General features: G+C 53.2%; 4 protein-coding genes across 4 annotated transcripts; 2 read left to right on the top strand and 2 right to left on the bottom strand.

Annotated features, from left to right (window-relative positions):
* Positions 1-547: 547 nt before the first annotated feature.
* On the bottom strand, positions 548-4129 carry N7496_000564 (DNA-dependent ATPase RAD26; the record flags this gene model as incomplete). Its single annotated transcript, XM_056693495.1, has 3 exons — positions 548-3824; positions 3889-3962; positions 4022-4129. The coding sequence occupies 3 exons, from the start codon at positions 4127-4129 to the stop codon at positions 548-550; spliced, it is 3459 nt and encodes a 1152-aa protein (XP_056560224.1).
* A 1770-nt stretch (positions 4130-5899) lies between these two features.
* On the top strand, positions 5900-9051 carry N7496_000563 (putative protein kinase Yak1; the record flags this gene model as incomplete). Its single annotated transcript, XM_056693494.1, has 8 exons — positions 5900-6458; positions 6550-6815; positions 6875-7074; positions 7136-7295; positions 7366-7625; positions 7690-7809; positions 7862-8220; positions 8282-9051. 8 exons carry the CDS (start codon positions 5900-5902, stop codon positions 9049-9051), a joined length of 2694 nt encoding a protein of 897 aa, XP_056560223.1.
* Positions 9052-10264: 1213 nt separating this feature from the next.
* Positions 10265-13036, top strand: nip1 (translation initiation factor eIF3 core subunit c; the record flags this gene model as incomplete). Its single annotated transcript, XM_056693493.1, has 2 exons — positions 10265-10607; positions 10773-13036. The coding sequence occupies 2 exons, from the start codon at positions 10265-10267 to the stop codon at positions 13034-13036; spliced, it is 2607 nt and encodes an 868-aa protein (XP_056560222.1).
* Positions 13037-13680: 644 nt separating this feature from the next.
* On the bottom strand, positions 13681-15243 carry N7496_000561 (uncharacterized protein; the record flags this gene model as incomplete). Its single annotated transcript, XM_056693492.1, has 2 exons — positions 13681-14509; positions 14582-15243. 2 exons carry the CDS (start codon positions 15241-15243, stop codon positions 13681-13683), a joined length of 1491 nt encoding a protein of 496 aa, XP_056560221.1.
* Positions 15244-15513: the final 270 nt, after the last annotated feature.

The raw sequence follows: 15513 nt of genomic DNA, 5'->3' as shown, positions 1-15513 counted from the left end.
AGTGAGGCTGGGAAGCTAGACAATGAGCACTGATAGACTCGCTTAGACACCCCCGAAGTGACTCGATCCAAGCTAAATCCTCCATACGTAAATGGCACCACGCCACGCCACAGATCCAGGGGCAAGATGGATAAGCTTCCGTGCTTTCCGGCATTCCCCCATTATAGACGTCGTTCAGGTTATCCCAGACAAAGGAAGCAAGGATTACAAAGCCGGAGCGCCTCATACTATACTCATTGCGGATTATGGATCGGTATCGGGTACCTTGCAGGATGCAATTGTGGCTTGCTGAGGTTCAGTACACCACAATCTAAGTTTGGATGGGTCTAGGTATGTAGACTGGGTTAGAAGTAGGAAGATGAGAATAAACATTTTGATCATATTTTGAGTGACTTGTCTGTCATAAGGTCATGTTCTCGTTTCGTCATAACCCCTGCTCTTATCGTACACGATGCCATCACCGCCACTGCTACCACACTATTGTAGCCGAGCTGAGTCTTCTAGAAGATCATCAAAGAATGGTGACAACTCTGAATAGCACAGACTCTCACGTCTGTTCAGCAGGTTTCTTGGCAAACTCCGGCTTCAACGTCCATCGACCCCGTCCTCCACGGTCTCGGTCCAGACGAGCTACCGTCTTCAACATTTCCTGGAACTCGGCCACACGTTGCGGGTTGGTGCAGTAGTGATTGAATTGATCGACAATTACTTGCGTGAACACTGGCCCGCGGCGAGAAAGCAAGAAGTCACGAATGAGCGGCAAGAAGTCCTTGCCACGAGGCATCCGGTTCGGACCTCCCGAACCTTGCGGGGTTGGGGTACGGGAGCTCGCTGCAGAGGCACCGGGGTTGAGGTTGGAGAGTAAACTTGAAGATGAAGGGCCACGAGCGGCTGGTCGTGCTGATGAGCTAGCGCCACCGAGGTCTGTGCGGCCGGTAATACCGAATGAGCCGGTCCAGGTAGGTAGGCCTATGGGCGTGTTGCGGGCGACTTCTTCAGCACGGCGCAGCTCTCGGGCAGCTTCAGCAGCCACGCGGCGTGCTTCTTCTTCAATCAATTTTGGGTCGGCCCGAACGGTGCGCTTGCCATTGACAATATGGTCATGCTCGAGGGCAGCATGCACACCGGAGCGGGCGAAGATGCCGTGCATGATGCGGTCCTCGGCAGTTTTGGGGTTGTTCTTCTCCCCGTCTTCAACTTCGTTGGTGAATTCTTCAACGTTGGCAACGCCTTGAACAGTGCTAATGTCTTCACCGTCGGGATTGGGGGTCTGCGACTTGGATTTGACTCCCTGGCCACGTTTCTTGAGAGGCGGGGTGGTGGTGTCTTCCTCCTGGTAGGTGACGTCTGCATTCTTGAAAAGCTTTGTAGTCTCCAGTTCCTTGTCGTTCTCTTCTGTCAGCGAGAACAGATCATAGAGGTCGCTCGCTTGGAATCCCTCGCGCTGCTGCGGGTCACGAGTGATCTTGTTTGTCAAAAACTGTTTGAAGATCTGGCGGTGATAGATCTTCTCTTCGATAGTACCCTTCATCATGAGCCGGAAGATCGTAACGTCACGCTTCTGACCCAGCCGCCATGCTCGCTCGCGAGCTTGCATATCAGTCGAGGGGTTCCAGTCAGGGTCGTAAATGATGACTCGGTCCGCGCCGGTCAAGTTCACTCCGATACCACCCACACGAGTGGTCAGCAAGAAGACATGAAGGTCTGGATTCTTGTTGAACTCGTCGACCATGGTTTGGCGGTCCTTGATCGGAGTATTACCGTCCATGCGACGAAAATTGAATCCGCCCAATGACCCGATGAATTTTTGAATAATGTCCAGCATCTGTCGAGTCTGGGCAAACAGCAGGGTCTTGTGTCCGGTGTCTTTCCACACCTCCAGCAGCCCCTTCAAAACCTGCATCTTGCCAGAACGGGAACTGTTGCCGTAGTCGGGTTCATGAGTGCGCAATTGGCGGTCCACCAAGTCTGGGTGGTTGCAGATCTTTCGAAGAATGTCAATACCGAACAAAGAATTTCTTCTTCCTCTGATGATTGAAACCATGTCGTCAGAGCCAAGGAACCGCTTGTAGACATTTCGCTGCTCCCGAGTAAGCTTGCAAAAGATGACTTGTTCGGTCTTTTGCGGCAGGTCGGATGTGACATCAGCCTTGTACCGTTGAAGAAGGTATGGACTGATGGCATCCTTCAAGGTCGCTGCACACTTGGCGGCAGTTTGGACCTGCAGATTGGTGGCCGACGCGTATCCACCTTGGCGGATGGGAATGTCGAATTGACTTTTAAAGGTGACGAGAGTGCCAAGGCGCATGGGGAAGACAAAGTCGAAGAGCGACCACAGATCAGTCAGACTGTTCTGCATAGGAGTTCCCGACAAGATGATGCGGTGAGGAGTTCGAAGCTCCTTGCAACTGAAGGTGATGCCAGCATCCGGGTTACGGATTTTGTGGCCTTCGTCAAGAACAGCACAACCCCACTCGACATCGACGAGAGCATCCGCGTAGGACTGCAGGCCGGAGTAAGTGGTCACCAGAACGTGACCTTCCTCTACGACACGCTTGATGATCTTCTTTGCAGCCTTTTGGCCGGCGGAGAGGTGTCGAGAGTGGGAGCTACCCATCAACTCGGACGTAAGGGCCATCTCACGACTGCTCTCCTTTCCCAGGTTCATCATACCACTGCCGGAAGAGTGCAGGATGGAAACCCGGAAGGGAGGCCACCAGCGGTGAAACTCGTTGACCCACTGCTTCATAAGAGTCGCAGGGCAGACAACGATCGCGGGCTTGGTGTACATGTTGCTGTGATGCAACGACGCAAGGTATGCGATGGCCTGGATCGTCTTACCGAGACCCATCTCATCACCAATGATGCCCCCAACAGACTGCTGATGCAGCTCCCAGAGCCACTGAACGCCGGTTCGCTGGTAGGAAAAGAGGTATTTGCCGATATCACCCGGCACGCGAAGGCCATTCTGGAGATCCAGATCTGGCTCTGTAGGATGCGGCTTCAGCCACTCATCCTCGACCTCTTCCTCTTCCTCTTCCTCCTTGATAGGAGTGTCCTGGGCACGCTTGCGAGCGGCACTGCGTCGACTGATCCACTTCTGAAGACGAGTCTGGTAGACCTTCTCGTTGCCGTCGTCCACGCCACTGAGATCCTCGAGTTCTGACTCGGCCTTGCCCTGCTTGCGCTTTCGCGACGTTGGCTCGGGCACGGTATCTGGCATGAACTCCTCATCCTCGGATGACACACTGGCCTCCGAGGCGACGTAGCTAGCCTCGGAGTCAACTTCAGGCGAGGTGGGTGAGCGGGCCCGCGGAGCCTTAGGACTCTTCTTGGCCGTAGGAGGGCTTTCCAGCTTCCTCCGTTTGCTGCCGCGGCTCCCCGCACTTTCACTCGCATCGTCGAAGTCGAGTTCGGGACGGAGGAGGTTTCGGTGAGAGGCGGTCGGGTCGTGGTGGGCCCTCTCGCGCTCTTCCTTCTCTTGCTGCTGATCTTCGGCGTTAACGAGGGCATCCTGAAGAGTTGAGAGTGAGCCATTTGGGCCAGCCTGGCTCATGAGCTCGAACGGGGTGATCTTTCCCGTTCGCAAAAGGTAATCGCGCCGTGTCTCGTTCGCCAGCCGGCCGGGTCCATGACTACCCTGCGCCTTCTCCTGGGCCTCACGCCGGTCATCGATCCGTTTCTGGATGTCCTTGATGTCGGTGACTAGTCCCGAGCGGCGGGCCTCAAGATTTCGGAGTTCGTTCTCGACCCGGTGGCGGCTGACGGCTCCGACGTGCTTGGTCAGGCGGTCTTTGGCCTGGAGAATCTGCCGATCGACCTTGCTGAGATTAAAATCAGCATTCTTGCTCTCACAGTAAGCAGCAAACAGAGATGGTGAAAGTTTACCTTTTGTCGTTCAGCGCCTTCTCAAGTCTCTTGGTATCATTTTCCTCGGCTTTTTCAGCGAGGAACTTGTCGGCCTATCCAAGCGTTAGTCAGGCTGAGACTGTATAGAACTGAAAAGATACTGTAAATGTACCTGGCGAGTGATGTCTCGTTCGAGGTCGTCTTGGTTGCGCACGTCTGCATTTAGCTCCTGCAGACGGCTTGCCTCCGCGGCAGCGTTGATCGAATTTGGCGAAGCCATTTTGCGAGTTGGAGGACTTGTGGGAAGGGAGGAAAGAGAGTGGATGAGGTCAGTTCAAATAAAAGCGACAAGACAGGGAATCAAGTCGGGGCCAAGGCAAACATGGTGACTACCTCGAGCGTGGGAGGTAGCTCTTGTGAGGACGATAGCAGCCTTGGATAAATAAATCCGTTATCGCGATTGAGGCAACCACCGGCAATTTGACTGACCGCCTGCAGGAGAACAGTATAGAGGCATCACTTTGCTAAGATAAACTTGGTGAGATACAAGTTCAAACGGGGGTTCGAATCCGAGAATTGGCATTTTTTAATATTTTCTATATTCTCAACCACTTAAAGGTGAGGTTATCATTAAATTACTAGACCTATTTTAGTCATTACCTTTAGTCGTTAGTTAATTACCCGGTTGATGTATACTATGAAAAAGTCAAGGTTATGAGATAATTCCCTAATGTATTGTCTCTATTGATGTTGAAAAGAGGAGTTATAATCAAGTCATCCGTCATAGGCATAGATAGGAGCGATGGGCCTTTGGATTAAATTGGGCCTCGACTGTCATCCACTCGGAGATATCCACATGCACATCCACCTCAATGCCAGCCGGAGTATAACGTAGCAATATGTCTCCCTGGAGTCACCACTTCTAGAACGTCCTGCACTTGCCACAAAAAGGAAATCTGCCAGCACCGAACAATAAAAATCCAGTCAGATTGACAGACGCGAGGGCTAGAGGGATCAGGCATTCATCTGAGTTCTGACCCGGTTGGGTATGCAATGACGCGACGATCGTTGGACCACACGTCGCCAAGGAGACGAGCATCCGGAGGCCGCTTGAAGTGGTGAGATCACCGAGCCCACTGGCAGTGCTTCAACCATAGGATACTATTAGCTATAGGATTTCTATTCTTCATACTTCATATCTTATTTTTCTGTATAATTCATCTTCAAAACCTGCCCGATGAGAGTACCCAGAGCCATACCCCAACCCTAAGGTTATATAGTCTATACTCCAGTGTTTGGCTGTACAGATCACATTGTACATTTAACAAGAGGCCCATTGGCCTAATGACGATCAAAGTTTCTGCTATACTTGGGTAGCTCTAGTATAGTTCATAATTCCATGTCTAGGGTTTGGTCAATTTCCATATTCATGGTGATCGTCGATCGTCGTCCATCAGGGCAAAGTTTCAACCCGCTGGATTAATTCCTTTTCTCTGTCCTCCCTTTCCCCCTACCTCATTCCTTCTTCTCCTCTCCGGCAATCTAAGACTCTCGTGGATGTAGTCCCCTCTTCATCCTCGTGTGTTTGGATTTCCCGTTCTCACCCCTTCTCGGGTTGCACCAATACCTCTCCCCCTCTCATCGTGACTCCGTTGGACTACGTCCGTGGCATCTCCATCGTCCTTTGCGACCGCCCTTCCCGATCGTCAACTGGCTTCCCCCCCCCCCCCCCCCACTACTTACTACGACCACCACCGAATTCACCTTCCTAGATGATGCAGTACCGCACAGCTCCCAACTAGCCGTCTTTTTCCTATCTCCTCGACAATCTCTCGAATTGCCGCAGGTTTCCTTCCCTACCCTCCCTCCTTCAGCCCGTCCTGCACTCGCGCTTCTCGCGTGTGTTGTTCTCCCCGCCCGCTGCCCACGCACGACCCCCCCAAGATCGCAAGCGTGCAGTGCACGGTGGACTCTATCGGTGACGAAGCTCAATTCTCTCTTTTCTTTTCCCCCTCGTTCGATTTTCGGGGTTTCTTCTCCGTCTTGAACGATGGACCCTTCCGGTTGGCAGCCTTACCAGGATCCCCTGCTGGGGCAGCCGGCGCAGTTCAATAGTGGGTTGGCGTCTCATCCCCAGCAGCTGGGCACCAAGTATGGTCAGCCGCCAGCCCAGACTCAGCCGCCCGTCGGATACACATACGAGCCCTTCCAAACTCCCGGCAACTCTTCGAAACCTCCCTCTGCCCACCCCAGCTCCAAACCCGTCTCCATGGCGTCGTCTCCAACTGCCACGCCACGTAGTCGGGATTATGTCACCGATGCGGATACCACCATGGAGGATGCGGATCCATACAATCGGGCCAAGTACCCGTCGAGGCCGACTCATCACAATCGCGCGTCTTCTCAATTCCTCAATCAGGCTGAGGAGTCGTCGGCAGCTCGCAGATATTCTCCGATGAATGTCCTGTCGCCGCCGATGTCATACCCTACCAGCCCCGGGAAACCTCAAGGCTCATTCGGCTCTCCTACGGCCCCCGGCCAGACTCGACGGTCGCCCGCCAGAGCTGCAGACTACTCCTCCCCTCCCCAGGGATACCAATCACCCCCATGTGAGTGATTACTTCCTTTGCCAATGCGACTGCGATCAAGCCAGACCATCTTATAACGGGCTTGCTAACAAACCTGCTCGTTCGTCTACAGCGTCCAACCGCCCCCCTCGTCTTCCCCCTCTTCAGGCAACCGACCTCAGCCCGGACCAGTACTATCCGCCCTCCGCTTCCGCACACATGAGCCCAACGTACGGAACAGGAACGCGATCGCCGCGAACGGGCCCGATGCCGTCGCAAGTCCCGGGCCGCGGTCCAGTCCCCAAGTTCCAGAAGATCAAGTCGGTTCAGGAGTTGCAGCCACGGGTTCATGCACAACCCGCATATCGGCGTGCTAATCCCGAAGGTGGCTTCATCAGCGTAAGGATTCATTGATTCTCAGTCCTTCAATTCGTAACTAAATAGTTCGTTCTCCGCAGCCCCTCCAAGCGCTGACGACCCACCTTCCCTCGACGTATCGCATCTGCAACCCGAACTTCAACTACGAGTCCTCGAGGAACCCACGTCGTGTGTTGACCAAACCAAGCAAGGGTGTGAAGAATGATGGATATGATAACGAGGATAGCGATTATATTCTATATGTCAACGACATTCTGGGTAGCGAGGAGGCCGGTCACAAGTATGTCTCTGCGGACGTCGCGGCGTATCACCTATCTTTCAATCTAACCTTCGTCATTCAGGAACCGCTATCTCATTCTCGATGTGTTGGGCCAAGGTACATTCGGTCAGGTGGTGAAATGCCAGAATCTAAAGACGCAAGAAGTGGTGGCTGTCAAGGTTATCAAGAACAAGACGGCGTATTTCAATCAGAGCATGATGGAAGTCTCTGTATTGGATCTGGTAAGTGCCATACGTTCGTATCCACCCTCGTCAGGATACCCCTACTCACCAGTTTCCTCTCTCCCTGCAGCTGAACAGCAAGTACGACAAGAACGATGACCATCACCTCCTTCGTCTGAAGGATACCTTTATCCATCGTCAACATCTGTGTCTCGCCTTCGAGCTTCTCAGCGTCAACCTTTACGAGCTCATCAAGCAAAACCAATTCCGGGGCTTGAGCACTACGCTTGTCCGTGTCTTTGCGCAACAGCTTTTGAATGCGTTGAGTCTTTTGAACAAGGCTCATCTAATTCATTGCGATTTGAAGCCGGAGAATATCCTTTTGAAAAAGTCAGTGCATCTCGATTCGATCGAGCCCTTTTGCGACCTCTTACTGACCCACTTCCCTATATAGTCTGGAGAGTCCCATCATCAAGGTTATCGATTTTGGTTCTGCGTGTGATGAACGCCAGACTGTTTATACATATATTCAATCACGCTTCTATCGTTCACCAGAAGTGTTACTCGGCTTGCCGTATGATATGAATCCCTTTCACCCGTCAAGAAATCATCTGACATCATTCTAGGTACTCATCCGCGATCGATATGTGGTCCCTGGGATGTATCGTCGTCGAACTTTTCCTCGGCCTGCCTCTCTTCCCCGGCTCCTCTGAGTACAATCAGGTTTGCCGTATCGTCGAAATGTTGGGTCTTCCCCCGACATGGATGTTGGAGATGGGCAAGCAATCGGGTGAGTTTTTCGAGAAGACTCAAGATGAGTATGGCCGCAAGACATACCGTCTCAAGAGCCTAGAGCAATATTCGCGGGAACACAACACGAAGGAGCAGCCCAGCAAGAAGTACTTCTCGGCATCTACCCTGGAGGAGATCATTCGCAGCTACCCCATGCCGAGGAAGAACATGAAGCAAGCTGAGATTGAACGAGGTAAGACCGAGCTCGAAACCGACTGATATAGAAAATCTCATCTAATCATCTTACCCTACAGAACTCAACAACCGGGTGGCATTTATCGACTTCGTCCGCGGTCTGCTGACGATTAACCCACTCGAGCGATGGTCGCCACAGCAAGCCAAGTTGCACCCATTCATTACTCAGCAAAAGTTCACTGGTCCTTTCATGCCGCCCATGAACTTGAAGTACTCGGCCCCCAATAAGACCGTTGCCCCTGGTGTTCAGCAGCAGCAGCAGGCTGAAGCTGCTAGCAAGCAGAGGGCCGCCCAAGCTGCCCATGCACAGACCGCATATAATATGCAAATGAACCAGTATCACACTCCGCCTGCCCACACCGCGCAACAGGCTCCGCCCATGTACAACGGCATGTACCAGCAGCAGGGTGCTCCGCCTCCATACCCGACTCAACCACCAGGCTATGGCCATCAAATGGGTCTTGTTCAAGGCCAGGTGCCTCAGCAAACCCAGTATACACCTCAACAGAGCCTCTATGCCCAGGCAACGACACGAGCCGGTCGTCAACGTGCATCGACGATGGACCCCCAGGGAGGCGGCGTCCCCACCACGATCCAGCGTGTTGCCAGCCATTTGGATCCCAACGCACCGATTCGGTTGCAGCCCAGCCCAGCGTACTACCCTCCGCCGCCTGATGGCTATGCGGATCCCAACAATGCCAACCAGCGGCGGCGTGGGAGCCGTGCTGCTGGACAAGGCAACGGCAACCAACGCAACCGGGACTTTATCCGCACTCTTGAGGATGGGGTTCTCGGCGAAGGTTATATGGGTCAGAACCAATGGCACTAGAGGAGGCCGGCGAAAAGCATCCGGGCCAGGGCACCTACCACGAACTGGTGCCTTGCTCTTACGGTGCTTTGGTATTCTGGTTTTTCTGGTCATGGTTTTGCTGCAGTCGAGTGCCGTCACGCCTGGTGCGTGTCTTTCCTCTGGAAGATCGTTCCGTTATTGTCTTGCGCTGTCTGGTTTATACCTGGAACTCTGCTCGGCCTGCCTGCTTCCCCCTTCCTCAACCCCCTTGTGCTTCCACCCATGTGCAATTCTGCTTAGCTGAATGCACGGTACCTTGGCGTGAGTCACATCATGCCTAGCTTGGCAGTTGATTTATAGCCCCCGGGTCCATCGGGTATTAGGCCCTGGATCGACAGGTGTCGTTCTGCACATAGGCCATCGTGGTTGTGAGGGGGTAAAATTCCGATACATGCTCTTGTAGCTTCGTGTCGCAAAATTCCCGCGCTGACTCACCAATAAGTGTGAGTGTGCGCTGACGGCTGGAAGGTGGCTGTCCCTTATTCGAGGCCTCTTGTATTGCCTCTTCATCTGAGTCTTCTTTCCCGTCTAGCTACTTTTTGTGCCTTTTACCCATGCCCTTTTTTTTGCAAATGACGTCTGTTCTTTCCACTTCTTTCTGTCCTGGGCGGTCGCTCTCCTATTTAAGCGGCTGCTGTGTCATGAGATTTCATTTTTTTTCTTTTCTCCATGTCTCTTTTTTTCCTTTCGGCATAGCCTGGAGTATGAAAGAACGATATCATCCCCGTTGCTTGTCTAAGTAAATCTTGATTCACCATTTTTTTGGCTTCGCATTAGGAGATATTCTGAGATCCATTTGCCATTTTTCTGCGTGAGTCTGTTATTGTATGTTGGATACATTTGTCTTTTGCTTGGTCAGGTTCATTGATAGGATTTGCCTTGTCCTGGAGGTGAATCACCATTGCTGCACGAGCGAGTGATAGGAGATATGTGAAATTAGTAGATAGTCATCAAATCCCACTGAACCTTGAAATGAGCCAAATCAATATTCATGGATGAGTTTGTCGAGTCGAACGAAAGTAGCATCTCCAATACAAAGAAACGCGTCAAAGAGATGTGATGGCGCTAGTCCAAATCGGGTTTAGTCAGCCCCTCGCTTAAATTTCGTGTGTGGCTCTCGCCCGCCATTCAACTCCAACTTTTGAGAAGGGACAACCTGCATTGCAGCACCGGATTCAACTCATCCGCAACCATGTCTCGATTCTTCTACCGCGGTGGTAGCGACAGCGAGTCCAGCTCTTCCGACGAGGAGGAGGATGTCTACGAGCGCTCCGAGGAGGAGGAGGAGAGCGACGAGGAGTCCTCCGACCAGTCCGACTCCGGTTCTGACGAGTCCGAATCTGACGACGAGGCCATCGCCAAGGGTGGTGCCGCCGCTTTCTTGAAGGATGATTCCGATAGCGAGGAGGAGGAGGAAGAAGAAAAAGTTACGGTCGTGAAGAGTGCCAAGGACAAGCGGTTGGAGGGTCTGGAGAACACTATCAAGTTGATCGAAAATGCCCAGAAGATCAACGACTGGTCTGTCATCTCGACTGGTGAGTGGCGTCCCCTTGGAATTTTCCTTTTGAGGTCGCCTGCCGAATACCTACGGAATCGTATGATGGAGCGCGGGGAAAATGGAGATATTACAAGAACCCACCGGATATGAGGCAAATGTGGGATGAAAAAAAGAGTCGGCACTAACCATGCGATCACTACAGAGTTCGACAACCTGAACCGCCAGATCGTCAAGATCACCCAGTCTGGCCCCGTCCCCAAGGTCTACGTCCAGGCCGTCGCCGATCTCGAGGACTTTGTCAACGAGGCCGTCTCCAAGCAGAAGTCCGCCAACAAGAAGATGAACGCCAGCCAGCAGAAGGGATTCAATGCCGTCAAGCAGCGTATCAAGAAGAACAACAAGGACTATGCCGCCCAGATCGAGAAGTACCGCGCCAACAAGGACGAGTACATGGAGAGCGACGAGGAGGTTGAGAAGCCTCTGCCCGCCGCCCCCAAGCCCACCAAGGTCGAGAGGATCGAGAACTTTGCTGCCGCTGCTGCTGCCGCTGCCGCCGAGGACGATGAATTCACCACTGTCGGCCGTGGTGGCAAGACCCTGCAGTACACCCCCGAGAGCATCCTCAAGCACCTCCGTGTAATTGTCGAGTCCCGCGGAAAGAAGAACACCGACCGTCTCGACCAGATCAAGACCATGGAGAAGCTCCTGGCCGTTGCTACTACTCCTTACCAGCGTATCCGTGTCTACCTGACCCTCATCTCTACCCGCTTCGACCTTACCTCCTCTTCCGCCAACTACATGAGCCCCGAGCAATGGAAGTCCGCCGACAAGGAGTTCGGTTCTCTGCTGTCCGTCCTGGAGGAGAACCGCAACCTGGTTGTCAGCGAGGGTGCTGATGAGTGGGAGGATGACGAGAAGCAGCCCCAGATTACCGAGGGCGAGACTTTCTACATTCCCGGCAGCATTGTCTCATATATCGAGCGTCTGGATGACGAGCTCACCCGCTCCCTTCAGCAAATCGACCCCCACACTGCCGAGTATATTGAGCGCCTGAGCGACGAGCAGCAGCTGTACAACAACCTTGTCCGTGCTCAGCTCTACGTTGAGAGCCAGAACGCTGGTGAGAAGAACGACTCTCGACAAGACAGCGTTAACCGTGTGATTATCCGCCGTCTGGAGCACGTCTACTTCAAGCCCTCCCAGGTTGTTTCCATCCTCGAGGATGCCACCTGGAAGGCTCTCCCCGAGCAGCTCGACTCCGCCATCACCACCCGCAAGAACGTTGGCGACGTCAACACCCTCATCCAGACCCTCTCCCACTACCTGTTCGCTAACAGCGATGGCATCATCCGTGCTCGCTCCATGCTGTGCCAGATCTACTTCCTCGCTCTGCACGACCAGTACTACCGCTCTCGCGATCTGATGCTCATGTCCCACTTGTCCGAGAACATCTCCAACTTCGACGTCAGCACCCAGATCCTCTTCAACCGCACCCTTGTCCAGATCGGTCTGTGCGCTTTCCGCGCCGGTCTCATCTACGAGGCCCAGAACACCCTCGGTGACATCTGCGGTTCCGGCCGGCAAAAGGAGCTGCTGGCTCAGGGTATCATCCTCCAGCGGTACTCGACCGTCTCCCCCGAGCAGGAGCGCCTCGAGCGCCAGCGCCAGCTGCCCTTCCACATGCACATCAACCTCGAGTTGCTCGAGTGCATCTACCTCACCTCCAGCATGTTCCTTGAGGTTCCCCTCATGGCTCAGACTTCCTCCGCACCCGAGATGCGCCGCCGTATGATCTCCAAGACCTTCCGCCGCATGCTCGACTACAATGAGCGCCAGGTGTTCACCGGTCCTCCCGAGAACACCCGTGACGGTGTCATCATGTCGGCCAAGTTCCTCGCCGCCGGTGACTGGAAGAAGGCTGCCTCCATGCTGTCCTCTATCAAGATTTGGGACCTCATGCCGCAGCCCGAGAAGGTCAAGGAGATGCTCGCTGCCCAAACGCAAGAAGAGGGTCTGCGCACATACCTGTTCACCTACGCTCCCTTCTACGACAGCCTCTCCATCTCCTCTTTGGCTGATATGTTCGAGCTCCCCGCCAAGAAGATCGCTGCTATCATCAGCCGCATGATCTCCCACGAGGAGCTCGCCGCTGCCCTTGACCAGGTCAACGACGCCATCGTCTTCCGCAAGGGTGTCGAGCTCTCCCGCCTGCAGTCCCAGATCGTCACTCTCGCCGACAAGTCCATGGGTCTGCTCGAGTCCAACGAGAAGACCCTCGAGCAGCGCACCCAGGGTATGGCTAATGCCTTCCAGCGCGAGCAGGGCCCCGGTGCCCGTGGTGGTCGCGGTGGTCGCGGCGGCGGTGGTCAGGGCCGTGGTGGTGCCCGGATTCCCGGTCAGCAGGGTCGGAGACCCGGTGGCCAGCAGTTCGGCGGCGGTGCATTGGGCGGTGCAATCAAGGCTTAAACGGGATTTCTTTGTCTTTTGATGTAATGGCATGCCTTGGTTTCTTCATCTCCTTTTTAACAAACCTTTTTCCTCTTTTTTATCTCTCTGTCATGGTCTCCTTTTCTTCTTTTTCTTTTTGCACTCTCTCCCCCTCCCTCCCTCCCGCCCCTTTCTCATGCCGTTTCTGATCACGAGTGAAATCCGCTCGTGACTGTCCCATGATCCAAAATGAATGAATACAAATGGTTAGAAAGTTAGTTGTTTTTTGTAGATGTGTGCTGTGTAGTGCTAAGGGGTGTATACCCTATGGTTGGGTGCCTTGGACACTTGGTTTACGGTTATAGGAATAACTAAAAAGCTGAGTGTTTTAACAGACGAGTAGAAAGAAGACCTCCAAGTGCCTGGTTGTCTAAGATCTAGGCAAGGACGGCTTCCACTTTTGACCTTTAGTGCTCTCGGTGATATCTATCGTGTCATGCTTTGCAAGTGTGGATTTATTTCCATTATTGCAGTGATGCAGAGCTACTAGAGATCAATATTTTGAAGAGTATTTAAGACTAGAGAATCAAAATTCACGACGATCTATAGCGTATACAAGAAACTTATATCCAATGAAATGTAACATTCACCAAAGAAATCAGCACCCCAAGACTGAACCCAACTCAATACCCAGGAGACGAATTGCACAGATGCTTCGGACTCTGAAACCCATCCATATTAGCAGCATGAATAAAGTCCTTCGTCTTCTGCAAATCACCCCCACAAATCGGCCCACACCAAACAGGCCGACTATCATGCCCATACGGTTGGAGAATATACTGCTTATCCTGATAATCCGCATTGACAGCAGCACCAACATCACAAACGGGGATCGTAAAAATACCCTCCCAAGCAGCACCCTTCGCACCAGGACTCGCCCACGCATTGGAAATAGCATCCTCAGCACGCGCCTTGGCCGTGTCAGCATTATAATTGTATCCAGCAACATTGTACGCATCAAGCGAGGAATTGATAATATCCTGCACCGAGACACCGCTGTACTCATTCGAGCCCAACTTGTCCGCGCCAGGTGGACTAGCAACCCACCCCCACTGATGGGATGTCGTTGAGATAACGTCGTTCTCTTGCCAATAGTACAAGTACCAGGCCTTCCCGTCGCGGCAGACGACGGCGTCCTGCGGCCCCGAGCCGATACCCTGGTTATCGTTGCAGGCGCCGCCGCCCATGACGAAGATCTTTTGTTGGCGGTAGAGGGTGTTTATGGCTGTGCCGACGAGCATGTTGGTCATTGAGTCTGTGACGGCGTTTTTGTCGACGCCGGGGAAGTCGAGGAAGGCCCCGTGTGAGATGTAGCTGCGGATGTCGGCGTTGCCGTAGGATTTACCGGCCATGAGCTCGTTGTTGGCTGTTGTGAAGGATTTGAGGGAGTCGACGACGATGGTTCCTAGGATGCCGCCTAGGTCGGCGGATTTTTGGAAGGTGTCGTCTTTACTGGGGGTTTGTTAGTAGGTGTGGATTGATATTGGGATGTTGATGTTTGGTGTAGGGTAGAGGGGGACGTACTGAGTACCGAGGACAATACTAGCAGCACCGTTGGCACCACCTGCAAGTGCAGCGCCAGCACCAGCGAATGCACCGACGACCTCGCCTCCTCCAAGACCTGCAAAGGAAGCACCGATACCGATGATAGTCACCACAGCGTTGAGCACCTCCTTAAGAACAGTAGCATCCTTGTCATCCTTATCCTTATAAAAGGTAGTAGCCCACTGATCCTTCGACAACGCAGCACCCAACGCCGCAGTCGAGAAAGCCTGGCCCACACCAGTGAAATACGAGTGCAACCGATTAACAGATTCAAGCACATAGTACGTCGGCCGGATATCATCACCACGATCATTCAGAACGCGATTATCACAAAGATTCAAATCACAGTCTGAGCTGGAACCGTCGTCTCGACAGGTCCAGTCGGGATTACCTATTGCCCATTGACCAAAGGCACCGGCGAAACCGGCGGTGTTCTTGCTCATTAGGTCGCCGTTGCTGTTCCACCAGTCGTTTAGCCAGTCGCCGGTCTTGTAGGTGTCCCAGTCTGTGGCTTGTTGGTTGTAGTATTGCGAGACGGTGCCGCAGCGCTTGTGTACGCTATTCGAAGAGGCTGAGGTGGCGGGGGCTCCTTGCACAGCTGGCAAGAGAGCCAGTGCTGCTATGGCAGCGATTTGGAGCATGTTGATGCTTCAAGTAGGGTGTATCAAGAATGGATCAAGAGAGGGACTGGATTGAAATAGAATGTAATCCTTCCCAGTAAGACAGATATCACTCAAAGCTCAATGCACTGAAAAGAATAAATCTCGTTTCAACGCGGACTATCAAGTCCTATTTATCCTCCAGCATGAACGACATCCATCTCCCATCCAGCATACAACATCCTCTTCAACCCCCAAAAACACCAGCATGAAACTAGCCTCATCTCACAGTCCACGCCCCACGTGTAATCC

The sequence above is a fragment of the Penicillium cataractarum genome (genome assembly GCF_028827025.1).
Source record: "Penicillium cataractarum strain IBT 29864 chromosome Unknown utg000001l, whole genome shotgun sequence".
Taxonomy (NCBI): Eukaryota; Fungi; Ascomycota; class Eurotiomycetes; order Eurotiales; family Aspergillaceae; genus Penicillium; species Penicillium cataractarum.
Note: the sequence above shows the minus strand (reverse complement) of the source record. Positions and strands in the feature narration are given on the sequence as shown.